This window comes from Onychostruthus taczanowskii, unplaced genomic scaffold (genome assembly GCF_017590055.1).
Source record: "Onychostruthus taczanowskii isolate IOZ18803 unplaced genomic scaffold, ASM1759005v1 scaffold117, whole genome shotgun sequence".
In the NCBI taxonomy this organism is placed as follows: Eukaryota; Metazoa; Chordata; class Aves; order Passeriformes; family Passeridae; genus Onychostruthus; species Onychostruthus taczanowskii.
In genome coordinates this window covers 1,559,370-1,574,024 of record NW_024498318.1, presented here as the reverse complement: position 1 = coordinate 1,574,024, position 14,655 = coordinate 1,559,370, and the positions used below count along the sequence as shown (strand labels likewise).

Here is a 14,655-nt window from a genome sequence, read left to right as displayed (position 1 = left end):
TGATGAATAACTCTTGAAAATACCATAACACACCAGAGAATGTAAATATAGACCCCAAATTCAAATATATTTCAGAAAATGAGTGCTGTGGGCCATTGCTGAGAAGCTGAAAGAGCAAGATACTTTTCTTTATACAAAAGCTTATTTACAGAGTCAGAGTAGAGAGCAGAGTTAATGAAGGAAAGAAAAGTGTATTGGCAGTAAAATAGAAGAAACCACCCACTGAAATGCGACAGTGGATTCAGCCTGGCTAAACCACAAGGGAAAATATATCCAGAACTAAGAGAGGGTGTGTCCTGGTTTAGGGCAAATTTGGGAGAAAACCTCCAAATTGGGGTCCCTCTAGAAAGCAAATTCAAGCGACCCTTCCCCCAGCTGGTTTGGGAAAATATTTCCTTGGAGAAAAGTGGAAAAAAACTGTATTTAACAGGCAAAGCGTTCACCAGCACGAAAACTGAACGACATTGAACAATAACAGCTCTCGCCGTTGTGCAGAGATGACACACTCAGACAGTCCCTCCGTGGGCTGCAGCTCGGCTCACTCAGTCTCTGGTCAGCCCCTCCGGCGCTGGACACGCCGCGGCCCGGCCCGGCCCGCTGGCCACAGCTGGAGCTGCCGGTGGTGTTCAGGGTGTCCAGGCCAGAGCAGGTTTAAACCGCTCCAAAGAAAGAGTACAACCACAACCCAGGAAACTTCTTTGCCTCAGCGAGCTAAAAACTAAGAGCAAAGGAGAGCTCTGTCCTGCTGTCTGTCCATCTGCAGATGACACAGTCCAGGAGCCAGGACGTGGAGCAGTGAGTGCAGTGTCTGAAAACAAACTGCAGCTTCTTCTCTCCCCCTGCGCTCTCAGAACCAGCCTAAAGGTGCAAAACTCATTTCTGGGCTAAACAGACCAATGGGGATGTGAGCATCATAAAGTCACCCCAGGACAGGGTGACAAACCCAAATGCCTGTGCCTGGTTTAGCTCCCAGACACAGAGCCAGAGACACCAGCACTCCACTGACAGCTCTCAGCTGACTGTGGAGCTTCTTTTGGGGAAAAAAATATCCCTGGAATGTCCTGAAAACTTCTTTTTCTCTCACTTATTTTCCTGACTTTGTATTATTAAGATTTTGACTGTTTTTAGTGTATTGGCAAATGTTGCTCCCAGCAGTGTTGGTGAGCAAGAGCAGGCGTCAGGGCATGGTAGTACTGTCACAGTAGTGTATAGGAATAAATTTCTGGCATGACTGGGGATTTTATAGGGGTTTTTTCTTAAATTGGTTCTCTCTTAAATTATTTTTTCGAGTTATGTGTTGCGTACAGTTGCTTCTTTAACCAGTCTGTTTTGCATGCAAGATTAGCACCATCCACCTTCCCACACCGGGACCAAAAGTATCAATAAATTACGTTAATATCTTGACTGAGGATTGAAGTAAATTCCATCAATTGATTTGTCACTTCAGTATTTTACTGGGAAATTCTTCATGATAAAAGGGTGAATTACGTGTTCTAGAAATCTTTTAGTGATAGGCAGTGACTACCTGGCCTTTTTAATGCAAATCTGAGAGCTTACAGAAAGTTGTTCATTCTGCCCTACCCAGCATGGTTATTTTTTTCAGATTTAATCTTTAGTCTTTTCAGTCTTTATTTTTTAAGATTTCTTGAACACCAAATCATAGCTAAGGCTCTCAACAGAAAAACCTGTGATGGATAAAACAACCCAGCTCTATGGGTCTGATTTCATGGCTCCTTAAAACTGATCCTGATGCTATGGGGTTTGTTTAAACTAAATTTGGGGGGTTTTAATTACTGCCACTTCAGGTCATGATGTGATGTTTCAAATGACTTGTGGCTTCAGTGTTGTGTAATAATGTGATAATGTTGTCATTCAAAGGTATTTTAATTTGATTATTTATATAAATACCTATTTAGTTTTGGGCTGGAACTAGATAATCTTTAAGGTCCCTTCCAACCCAAACCATTCTATGATTCTATATGTAATATGTATAAATATATATACAATTGCACTTTGTTTTATTAAAGATGAGATTCCTGCAGCTGGCATATTACAGGATGTTTTGCTACAGGTCAATAAACATGTTAAATTTCTCATCCAATATGATCCTTGGAACTCACAGCCTCCTTGGGAAGGAGGGAGAGCTTGTTTTCCCCATTAATACTACTGCCACCCTCAGCTCTGTCTTGCATTTTTTCCCCTCTTTTGTCTGGTCAGAAATGATGCAAGACAGAAAGTTTGAAAGTTTTGCCTGTTTCCATCTGTCAGCTATATTGAACCCTTAAAAAAGAAACTTGCAAATATTGCTTTGGCTGTTTTATATTTTTTATTCTTGATTCTCTCTTGTGTACTTACATCACCTGCTCTTTAGGAAAACAACTTCTATTCCTTTGAAGCTCAGTAGACTATAAAGCTCATTTTTACTGGACTTCAAGGGCCTGAGTGGGAGTTTGAGCTGTTACGTGCTAAAGTTTTAATTGTCTCCATGCTGAACCTCTCCAGCAATAGTCAGCACGCTGCTGAACGTAACCGAGCCTGCACGCAGACGGTGCCAGAGCTCTGCTGGGCACGGAGCCAGGAACGGGGTCCCTCCTTCCTTCACAAGGGCAACGGGATCCCTCCTTCCTCCCCAAGCGCAATGGGATCCTTCCCAGATGCAACAGAGTCCTTCCCAAATGCAGTGGGATCCTTCCCAAATGCATCTGCAGCAGCTGGGACTGGAGGGAGGTGCTTGACGAACTGGAACTCAGAGGATTGGAGTATTTTCCTACTGGTGACGTGTCTTCTGTCTCAAGATTTAGGAACTTTATTTTTAACCACTTTTTCCAAGTACTTCAGAGCTTCCTTGTCTCCAGAATAATTGTTGCAATTGCAGAGTCACAAAATCAGTTATGTTGGAAAACCCTCTAAGATCATCAAGTCCATCTGTTCCCCAGCACTGCCAAAGCCAGCACTGACCCATGTCCCCAAGTGCCACATGTACATGGCTCTTCAGTCCCTCCAAGGAAGGATGCTCCATCACTGCCCTGGGCAGCTATGCCAGGGCTGCACAGCCCTTTCCCTAATTTCCCCAATGCCACCCTGCCGCTGCCCTGGCCACGCTCCAGTCCCTCAGGGTCTTTCATCTAAGTGGCCTGAAAGAAGAACTGAGAAGTTCAGAATTCACTGAGGACTCAAAAGAATTGAGTTTTTTTCTGGCCCTGCCTTGACTTTCTTGGGGCACATTTCTGTCATGTGGAGGTGTGCAGGGTCTGAGCTGAGTTTGCTGTTTCAATTATGGGACTTTGCAGAATTTTATTTCCTAGTGCTCTTTAAATTTAGTTGTGCATCACAGTTCAGCCACTGGCTGTTTACTGAACAAATACTTCTCGTTTGTCAAATTTGTGTGATAATTTCTGGGATGCTGTGAAATTTGGGACCACATCTTAAGCACTGTTTTTAATTTAGAGACAGTCGTGCCTGTGTTCACTCTGCACAACATGAGAGAGTTCACATGGGAAGACAAAACACGTATAATTGGCATTTCTGAGCCAACTGCTGACTGCAGCCAATTAGCTGAGAAGTGACAATTTGTGACTACTGCAGGAAGGCAGCACAGTATTGGAATGTAAATTGATTTTCATCTCAGAACAAGTTCAGAAGTGAAGCAGGTTTTATATTTGCACGGTAGCGAGTATTTGTGCCATAAAGCTCAATGGCTCAGTTAATATTGCACCAGGTGAGGAGTAAGTCATTAATCTCTTTCATCCTTCATGCAGGAGCAGAGTGACTCGGAGTAGTAGGTGTGAAAATCAAATTTGAGTGAGGATTAAATTTTTGCTTGTTGTAGAATGCAAATGTGAGCATGGGAACCTCTTCAGCTGCACCACATTCTCTCTGATTTGGAGAAAGGTGGATTTGATGGGTGAACTGTTCAGTAGATGAAGAATGGGTTCAGAGGAGGCTGTGGAGGTGCTCCAGGTGCTGGAGCCTCTCTGCTCTGCAGACAGAATGAGAGCTGGGAGTGTTCAGCCTGGGGAAGAGAAGGCTCAAGGGAGAGCTCAGAGCCCCTTCCAGTGCTGCTTCTGATGTCCACACCAAAGCATCAGGTGCATTACAAACTCTCTGGGGTCTCCCACCTCCAAATCATGCTCCACTTCAACTTGTGTGTTTGAGTTTTTCAAGTTACAATTAACTCTTGTTAAGATCCATTTTTCTCTGAAACCTCAGGTTTAACTTTCCACCTAGAGAATCTTTCCCTGTGCATCAGGTTAAATTTTCTACCTAACCTTCAAGTTTGGGTGAAGTTTTGCTGTTCATTTAAAACAGAGATCTGTGGTGCCTCTGCAAGAGAATGTCCTTCTGCTTCTGTGGTGTGACTGGGGTGGGGATTCGCCCAAAAGCTGTTGGATGGGGTTTGGAGCACCCTGGTCTAGTGGGAAGTGTCTCTGCCCATGGCAGGGAGTGGAATGAAATGGGCTTTAAGGTCCCTTCCAATCCAGCCCATTCTGTGATTCTGGAGCAGCAGCTGGAGGCCAGGTGAGGTGTCCCAGGGCAGCTGCAATAGCTTTTACTCCTCTTTAGTCAACAAATGGAGCTTCCAGTGCATCCATGAAACCAAGTGCAAGGATGCACCATGGAAATTTAAACTAACTAAATTTAGGGGTCAGCAAATAGATGTCTTTGTGTGCCTCAGTATTTACACTTCTGTTATGGAACTGGTCAGGTAATAATTTTTTGTTATTTGTTATGAGGCACCTGCCTTGGTCAGCTGAACCACAAATGAGGTTTCCATTGAGTGTAAAGGGCTGATGGGAATGCCCCTGTGACCCTGGATTTGGATGTCATAATCTGTGCCTGAATGCCACAAATCACCCACAGAGGGGAACAAACAATTCCTTCTGGAAAGTGTTCCTTGGAACTGACATTGCTGAGATTGTTTAAGAGCCACCTGCCTGAAAAAGGCTGTGTTTGCTCATCCCTCAGTGAGCAGGGTCAGCTCCAAAGCCCAGCTTCTGAGGGGTGTTTTTGAAAGGCTTTTGCCCTTCATTACTGTGATTAGCTCTCCGCTGCCTTAATGACTTCCATGGCTCATTAAAGACGTTCACAGAACACAGGAAGCAGCAGCACATGGCAGGACTGAGACCGTGCTCAGGTGGTGGAGCTGAGTTGCTGTGTTGGCACATTCTTTCCCAAAACCTCGCAGCCAGGGCCCTTGGCTGAGTGCTCCTCTGGAGTGGGGAGCACCAGGAGCAGCGTGGGCCTGGCCAGGAGTTCCATCAGAGCACACTGAGTTTGTGTCTCAAGGAGAACGGCAACAGGCAATGACAACACTCCTGGGCAGAAGAGAAGTTTTCCCCCAGCATTATTCTGGAGGGCAGAATGAATGTTTTGAGGACTTTGGCATCACTCAAGAATACTTAAAGCCCCTTTGTTTTACAGCAGGTCCTTTGACAAAGGCACAGGCACTCAGCATTCAGGCCACGGCGTCCTGTAAGTGTTGTCTGCATTCGCCAAGGTCAGATTGAATCCTTGCCTCTAACCATGGGAAAAAAGAGACAAGACAGTGGAGTTTTGGGGAAGAAATAGAGGAGAATGTGCATAAATGTCACCTGCAGCTTGTTTGGCTTGTGGCTTTCTTTCACTGGAAGCCTGTGGAACTCCCAGCTTTCCACTTTCCCCTGCTGCTTTTTGTTTGTTAAGTTTGGTGCTACGGCTAGATTGAGATAAAAAGCAGAAAGCACCCAAAACCTCTAAATTTCTGTGAGGTCCTGTAGACTTTCATAACACAAGTGCTGTAGCATTCTCCCACCTGCCAGGCAAGGTTAATGGATGTAGCAGTTGGACCTTTTGATATCTTCTGAATTCACAGCAAGCCCCAAGCTCTGGGAGCCAGAATCACATTGTGCTGTCTCTGTTGGGTCACTCTGGTTTCAGAAGTTAATTACAATTTTATTTTTCTTTCTTGCACAGTTCTATTCTAGGAGCATGTCCTGTACAAAATATAATTTTCAGTTTCTCTTTTTCTCATCCCTGATATAAACTAGGGACAAAAAGGAAGGCACTACCGGTGGGAATTTAGTCACTTTATGTATTTGTGAATTAAAATAGAAATATAATGTGCTAATAATCCTGAGTTGTTGCCAGGGTAAAAAAGTAGTGGAAACACTATTTTCTGTGCTTGTTCATGTTTTCTCAAGTGTTTAGAGACCCAAAATGTACCAAATTATGGTATGAAATTGCCATACTTGAAATATTACTCAGTACATTCACAGAATCCCAGAATAGTTTGGGTGGGAAAAAGCCCATCCCTGGGCAGGGACACCTTCCCCTGTCCCAGGTGCTCCGGCCCCAGTGTCCAGCCTGGCCTTGGGCACTGCCAGGGATCCAGGGGCAGCCACAGCTGCTCTGGGCACCTGTGCCAGGGCCTCACACCGTGCCAGGGAACAATTCCTAATTGCCAAGATCCCAGCCCATTCTGCCCTTTGCCAGTGGGAGCCATTCCCTGTGTGCTGTCCCTTGTCCCCAGTCCCTCTGCAGCTCTCCTGGAGCCCCCCCAGGCCCTGCAAGGTCTCCCCAAAGCCTTTTGCAACAAACCCAACTATTACATTTTCAGTTCTTTCGTTCATTTTAGATTAGGGGTGCTAATATTATGTATAATATTGGAAATTATTTGAATTTGGAGAAGCTGTTGTCCTAATCCCATTGTGGTGAATAGTTTGGCTTCCTATAGAATATCAGTAATTTCCAGCAAAAGTGGAAAGAGTTATGCTGTGCTGAATTATCTGTACATCTGTTTATTACAGTTAAATGGGAGGTGTTATTCAAATTTAATTCTTGCTGGATTTAACAAAAAATTTCTACATAATTTCTTATTTAGCTGTGGACTGATTTTTCTTAGTGGTATGTGAAACTCATTTGTTTTTAAAGAGTTCAGAACACTTGCAGATCACAAGATGGGAGGTTTAAATAATTTTAGGTATTGTTGCATGTATAGGTTTAAGGTGAACTTAGGTCTTAGTTGGCCTGCTTTAATACGAAATAGTTATCTCAAATTATTTTCAGATTTCTTTTCTCTTGAAGAACAAACTCTGGTGCTTATGCAAACCAAGTCTTGGTATGTAATTGTTCTAGATTTTCAAAATTTCTGTCAGCCACAGGCTGTGGTTTAGCTAAAGTAATATTTTGAGTTTGAAACACCAACTGTTACTGAAATGTCTGTTGGGTTCAAATATACTTTTCCTTTGCTTCTGTTATTTTGTGGCCAAGTCATTTGCCATTAACTCCTTTGAAATTTGTGTGTACTGATTTCAAAGCCAGTGCAATTTTTAGATGTTGGCTAGTTAAAGGAAGCCAAATTTTCTTCTTGGCTTCATATTTTATGCAAATCATATGATAAAAAATGTAAAGCTCTTCATAATAAATTTTTGTTAGTCCATGCAGCCAGCTACTTCTGGTTCTCTGGAAAGCAGGTGGATTATTTTAGTACTTCAAACCATGTGGCAACAGGAAAGGCAGGACAGGCGGTTGTGCTCTCCAGGGTACCTTTCCAGATAAGATAAACACCAGCTTTGTCACTTCTGTGGAATTACCATGGTTAAGTGTGAGAACAGGGTGTGAAACCTCTTGGATGGCTTGGGAAGGGTCCGGGAGCTGCTCCATGGAAAAGGACCTGGGGTGCTGCTGAGGAGGACTCCAGGTGTGCCCAGGAGAGGTTTTAGGTGGATGTTAGGTGGATATTTCCAGAGAGGGCTGGAGTCCCCAGTCCAGTCCTCCCCCTGCAGGGATTTCACAGCCCTGTGGATGTGGCAGTGCTGGGGATGGTGGCACTGGATGGGCCCTAAATCCAAACAATTCTGGGAATCTGTGATGTGCAGGTGGGGATTTGATGGTGCAGCTGAGTTCAGGTTCTGCCCTGTACCTGGGGGAGCCTTTCCAGGTCCCCATCACGAGCCCCACGGAGCTTTCCTGCACTTAAGCTGCTTCAGGCTTTGGTACAGAATTCATTTTTTGAGAACGGATAAATGAATCTTCTACTGTCAGCTAAACTTAATTAAAAACCCGGCCTGCTAAGAAATTGGTGCCATATTTTTCACGGATCCAGAATGAACAGGCTACTTTCAACAGCTATTTCCAACCAAACTTTCAATGTAACTGAATTAATTAAGTCCTGGGAACAGATTATATTAGGGGAAATTAAGCTCTAAGTAAGCAAACCATTAACAATTATGAGACCAAATTGCCTGTGACACAGATTGGTCAGGTTTGATGGCACAAAGTGTTTTCAGCTTGTGAGGAATAAATTGTAGAAACAACCTGGTTTTTTTAATCCTTGTATGAGGTACAGGTCCTCAGCTGGGCTTTATAGGAGAAGAACTCCAACAGGTAGAGAAAATAATCACCACTGGTAAAGCATTTGTAAGGCTTCTGTGTGAAATAAACCTACATTATTTTTTGTTTGTTTGTTTTTGTATTTGTTTCTTGCAGTTGTTACCAAAAAATGAGAAGCCCTTCTCTGGTAACAGTCTCATTAATCTTTAATAGAATCACTCTTATTTTAAAAATAATAGTTTCTTGTTTCTTCTAATGGGAGCAAGTTTTGGTTTCCATCATTGAAACTGATCCTGATGGTCATCCACCAGGGACTGGCCTGTCAATGATTCCTTTGTGCTTTTAATTTTCTTTTTTTTACTAAAGGATTGTTGATACATAACAAGGGCTTTATTTTGAAATGCGTCTCTTATAGTCACTCAGCATCATGGTTATTCTCAGAAATAATATGAAAAGTTGGGTTTTTTTATACTGGCTGTGTTACATGTTTGTATTTTGTGGTGAGATATTTCAGTAAGCATTATCTTTGCCTTAAAGGCATTCCAGAATATTACGTTTATTCCAGAATATCCATTTATGCAAATACTGTACCACTTTAGTTACTAGGCACTGATTTTTTACACAAAAAGTGAAATCTTGCTCACTGTCTTTTAATAATCAGGAGACTATTGGGAAGCACTTCAGAAGCAAAAATCAACAAGAAACTCTGTGTTTTCTTGTCTTGTATAGGCAGGACTGTTGATGTTGCAGCATCTGCTGTGCAGGTTTGGAGTTCACTTTCCAGCCACACAGTGGTTGTGAACTGCAAAGGAACTCTCAACTTCAAAATATTTCAATTCATAAGAAAACTATTTGGGGCAGCTTCTGTACCAAGTTACAATGGATATTTAAAGCAAATATGACCACAGAAAAATGTTCCAGAACAACAGAAACCCAAGCAATTACTCACTTTACACCTATTCATAAATTCTGGGATGTGGCTATTGCTGGGAGGAGGGATTTATGTTTATGCTAATGTTGCCATAAGTACTGTTTATTAAGGGAGAAAAACAACAAATGACACCAGAAATGGATTTAATATCCGTGACAAGCTAAGCTTTTTGTCAGTGCAGATTTCACTTTAATTCTGAATACATTCTGTTACTTCATGAAAGAGTTAATAGCTGTTGTGGTGCTGAGAGATTGATAGGCAGAGGAAATAGGAGGTACCTGGAAAGAGCTTCTGATCCCTAATATTGCACAAGTTGCTTTTCTCTTGGCTCGCCTCCCCTCCTCGTTGTTATTTTTACCCAGGCTCCCTAATCTTCCCTTTTGCCTCTAACCACCTCCCAGTTTCCTGTTGGCCTCTTCCCTCTGGTTTTGTCCCAAATGTTCTGGTGTTTTTCCTGCTCTGCCTGGGATTGCAGGGCAGTGAGCTAAGATGAATGCCATAGCTGTTTTCACAGTTTCTATCATCTTCTGTGTTTCGTGCCTCTTTGCAGCTCTTGGTGTAAGTTCCTTTTTCGAGGAGGTTTTGTTGTCTGGATATTGTTTGAAATGTAAATATTAAATTTTGGGCTGCTGTGTAAACAATAATTAAAGATTTTCACTTTTCATTAAAGATTATTTGCAGCTCTGTGAAATCTCTGTTCTAAGTTTTTGAAGCACTGTTTTCTTCAATGTGCACTGAAGAATATTTCTTGGAACATGGCTGGGAGACAGAGTTGCTTGTTCAGCTTCATTTCTGGGATATACATTTTCAAAACAATATGAAAATTCCGTTCTTTTTCAAAAGCAGTGTTGAAAAATATGAATTGATCTGAGTAAAGGTGCTTTTCATTGTAATTTTAAATCCTTTTTACATATCTTGAAATATGAATATTCTTTCCAGTAAGTAACAGAAAGCATTTGCTTTTCTTTTGCAGATTGCATTCTCACAGCACAGCAACTTTATGGACCTGGTGCAGTTCTTTGTGACATTTTTCAGGTACTTTTCATTTAAGACAGCTAAATGTTACTTCTTTAGGTTCTGGGCTTCCGAATTTGGGTTCTTCTTGGTCTGTTTTTTTTAACTTAAACATCCTGCTTACAGCACAGCCTAGAAAATGGAAATCTCCACTCTGATTTAAATATTTAATTAGGAATTATGTTAAGAAAATTAATTGTCTGCACATCTTTGTGTGATGCCAGTGCATGCAGGGAAAGGAAGGATGGGGCTGGGAGAGGCTTTTGGAAAAGGAGAAGTTCCTTTGGAGAGGATGTAGAAAACATTGACTTGCCACAAATGTGTGTGACTTAGTGCAGGTTGTCATAAAGTAGGGGAGTTATTTTGCAAAGAGTTAAGTCTGGTGTAATTTCCAGCTCTTTAGGTACCACCTTTTGATTTTAAACTGAACTCTGAAAGTATGTGAATTTAAATACAAGCATATGTTGCAGTTCAATAGAAGCCAAATACTTCTGGTTTTCACACACAGCTCTAAGTTCATTTCTTAGTGCCAAGTGAGCTGATGATTCCCTCAGAGTGGGAACTAACAAAAACCATTCCAATGGTCTCCTCTTTATTCCTCCAAAAAATACAGGCCTAACAAAGAGGTGAAAGTGTTCCAAAGCACAGCAGGCCCTCTCTTCAAAGCTTCAGAATCCAGTGTATTGGCCTCTGTTTTCGGGACTGCTGATACTCCAGAAGTGTAAACCAATACCTGATTGATAAGGAGTCCTACAGGAGGGATATACATGGAGTAAACACTGCCCCAGGTCTTACAGCCTGTTCTAAAGTAGGCAATATTATGCCTGGTATAAAATGAGCAGTGAGAATAATATCTTGCTTTAGATTTCATGCTAAATTTAATTAAAGCAAGAAGCTCCAGACAGATCCTTCAGACAAGTGGTTTATATCAATTTTTTTTCATATGGAGCTTTTAGAGAGTAGAATCTGCTTTAGTGCAGTCCCTGGGAATCAGTGGGTTTGAACCACCACCCTCCTGCCATTGGAGCAGAGGTGGTTGTTACTCCTGGCTCAGACTTAACAATTTGTTTTGCTGAATTAATCACAGCCAACATCTTCCCTAAAAATCTTTGTGGCAGGGTAATTGCTTATTAGGAAAATGAAGAGGGAAGCAGTTGGTTCCTTAGTTCTTTTCTAATTGTATAAGATAAATCTGCACTACAAAACCTGTCCATTAGTGCTTTACAGACCCAACTACATCTGCACATGAGGGTTTAAACTCCTCAGGATGAGGAATTGCTCCAGATTACTTATTGGAAGAAATTCCTAGAGCAGCTGTGGCTGCCCCTGGATCCCTGGCGGTGCCCAAGGCCAGGTTGGACACTGGGGCTGGAAGCACCTGGGACAGTGGGAGGTGTCCCTGCCATGGCAGGGTGGCACTGGGTGGGATTTAAGGTCCCTTCCAACCCAAATCCTCCCATGATTCCAGTTCCAGGCTAAAGCAGAAGGTAAGTGCACTGTGTGCTTCAGTGAGCACATGCAGCTGAACATACATGTCCAAAGGCTGCAAGTTTCCTTTCCTCCATCACTGTTATCACATGGATCTCCTTGAGAAGTAATGTTGCAATATTATTTAACATTCTAACAAGCCAGAGGAATAAGAGCATGTGGATTTGGGAGAAGACAGTTTACTGGTGTTTCCAGTTAAGCATTTATAATGTGCTAGAAATTCTTTGGTTCTTTCACTACTCCTAAGCTTCTCTCCAGGTGTTTTATTTTACAGTCACCATAACTCCCTAATTAACCAGTGGATTAGAACAGTGTGATTCATCTCACTGGATGTAGGGGAAACTATTGAAACATTTGCATTTTTAATGCTCTAGGGCACATTTCACAATTACTGTGGGATCCAAGGCAGACCATAAATAAGTAATACCTGAGAGCCCCCTGTACTGTTAATAAGCAACAGCTGGCTGAGAATTTGCTCCCTAAAATAGAGGCAGGGAAAATGCTTTGTGAAAACCTAAAACCAGTTGGTATCGTTAACACCAAACTCAAAATCTGGGATATGTATCAATTTCTTAGGTGTAATGGAGACCTGAAGAGATGTTGTTCTGGAAAATAGATGTTTAGATGCTTTCTGTTTGCACATTTAAGGGTGTTGCTTCATTTTGATGTTCTGCAGGAAATGCATGAATTGCCCAGAGCAGCTGTGGCTGCCCCATCCCTGGCAGTGCCCAAGGCCAGGATGGATGGGGCTTGGAGCAGCCTGGGACAGTGGAAGGTGTCCCTGCCCATGGCAGTGGGGTTGGAACAAGGTGATTTTTAAGATCACTTCCAACCCAAACCATTCTGTGAGTCTATGAATTTGGGAAATCTTTCTGAGCTGGAGATGCTGTAGCACATTTCTGTATTCTGGAAGCCACTTGCCCCGCTTGGTTGCAAGTCCATCCTAACTGTGCTTTTCTGCTGTGCAGCTGGAGGCATCATCTCTGCCTTGGGCTGTGTGGAGCACCTGGAAGGGACTCTGAGGGGTTTTCAATTTCACTGCTGACATTTGAGATTAATTAGGTCAGTGCAGTCCTTGCAGAGTGCTGTGGGCTTGCCAAACCCCAGCACTGCTGAGTTTTGGTATCCCAGACACTGGCTGGGCTGCCTGTGGGGTGCACAGGGGCATGGAAAAGCAGGAGCCTGGTCCTGCATTCCAACAGCAGCAGGCAGTGTGGAGCAGGACGCAGGGCTGGTTTGCATTTCATGTAGAGCTGGCTGCTGTGATCAGAGGGCTGTGCCTCGCATTTAGAGGGGCTGTTGGATTCCTGGAGTTCAGCACCAAGCCAGGCAGGGGGCTGTGTATGACCCTTAGTTTGTACACATGAATGTGTTATTTTAAGCTAAGAAAATGTCAGTGGATAAAGGTTGGGTAGAACGGTGAAGTTCCAAGGTCGTTAATATTGCATTATAATCAGAGCCAGAGGAGAAATTATATTCCAACCATTATTAACCTTTGCAAAGCTAATGAACTGCAAGGAAACTGGTTTTCTCTTTCCTCCTCTCTGCTCTTCATAACACAGCTCTTTAATTTACAGATTGTGCAGCTGTCTTTCAGTACATAGTTTGACAATTTCTAGTGAACATTTTTTATTCATATCTGTGCTTACTTATCTTCCAAAAAATAGCCAGCACACCTGTCATAGGTATTAATCACCAGTGTACCTTTATGTACAGAAGATGTAAAAATATTTGTGGCCTTGTAAGCACATATTACTGCCCAATAATCCTTCCCCCTTTTTCTTTCCACCTTTTTCTTTCTCTTCCCTTCTTCCATTCTTCCCTTTTCCTTTTCTTCCTTTCAACCTTCAGCCTAGACAGCACTTGAGAGACCTGATTGGGATCTCTACATCCTTAAAAGGGGTTCAAAGGAAGATGGGGATGGACATTTAAGTGGGACCTGTAGTGATGGAACAAAGGGTGATGACTTTAAATTGAAAGAAGGTCTATTAAGACTAGATGAGGGAAGAAATTTTTATGGTGAGGGTGGTGAGACACTGGAGTAGGCTTCCCAGAGAAGGGTGGATACCCCATCATTGAAACATTCCACTCCAGGCTGGACAGGGCCCTGAGCAGTCTGACCTGGTTGAAGATGTTCCTGCTCACAGCAGAGGGCTTGGCCTAGATGGCCTTTTAAGGTCCCCAAGCCAAACCACTCCATGATTCCATTCTGTGATCTCATCCTGAGCTTTACTACATGGATTTACCACATACCTCAGGTGTCCTCTGCTGCACTTTTCTGCTGGGTCTCACATGCACAGCTCATTTTGTTTCTTGCCTGCTGTTTGTCTTGGCTTCATTATCTGTCCTTGAAACACCCTTCTAAGGGAGTCCAGTGTCTGCTCCAGTCCAGGGGGAGGTGTTGCTGCCCATGGCAGGGTGGTTGAAGCTGGATAAGGTCCCTCCCAGGCCAAAGCAGTGTGTGATTCCATGATCCAACATGTCCCACTGGAGCCTTACAATGATTGTTAGAGAAATGGGTGTTATTTCACAAATGGAACAAAAGCTGCCAGTTTAGTGTTTTTGTGGTGGCACATCAAACCTCATGTGCCCCTATTAGGGTCTGAATATCAAATGGAAATGGTGTTGTTTTAGTTTGATACAAATAATTGGACTTGTTCCTCAGAAAAACTTGAGTAGGAGCACTGTTTGTTCAGTACAAGACTCAGGCAGATGATTTTATGTGTTGTATATGGTTTTCCCTGACTATCTGTATTTTCCCAGTGTTTTCATTAAGTGGGAATGGCCTCCTGCAGTAATTCAAATCTGTAGTTATGATGCAGATATTTTATTTACTCTTGTTGCTTATTAAATAATTTTTATTGCAGCACAGTGGCATTACTAAATATGTGCTTAAAATACAGTCTCAGTCC

At 42.7% G+C, this 14,655-nt stretch overlaps 1 protein-coding gene across 1 annotated transcript in view; it reads left to right on the top strand.

Moving 5' to 3' along the window:
• Nucleotides 1-14,655, top strand: part of ATRN (attractin) — a 143,409-nt gene that overhangs the window by 89,741 nt on the left and 39,013 nt on the right. The window contains exon 25 of the mRNA XM_041427574.1: nt 10,215-10,276. Coding sequence (XP_041283508.1) covers nt 10,215-10,276 — 62 coding nt within the window. The remainder of the gene's footprint in view (nt 1-10,214; nt 10,277-14,655) is intronic.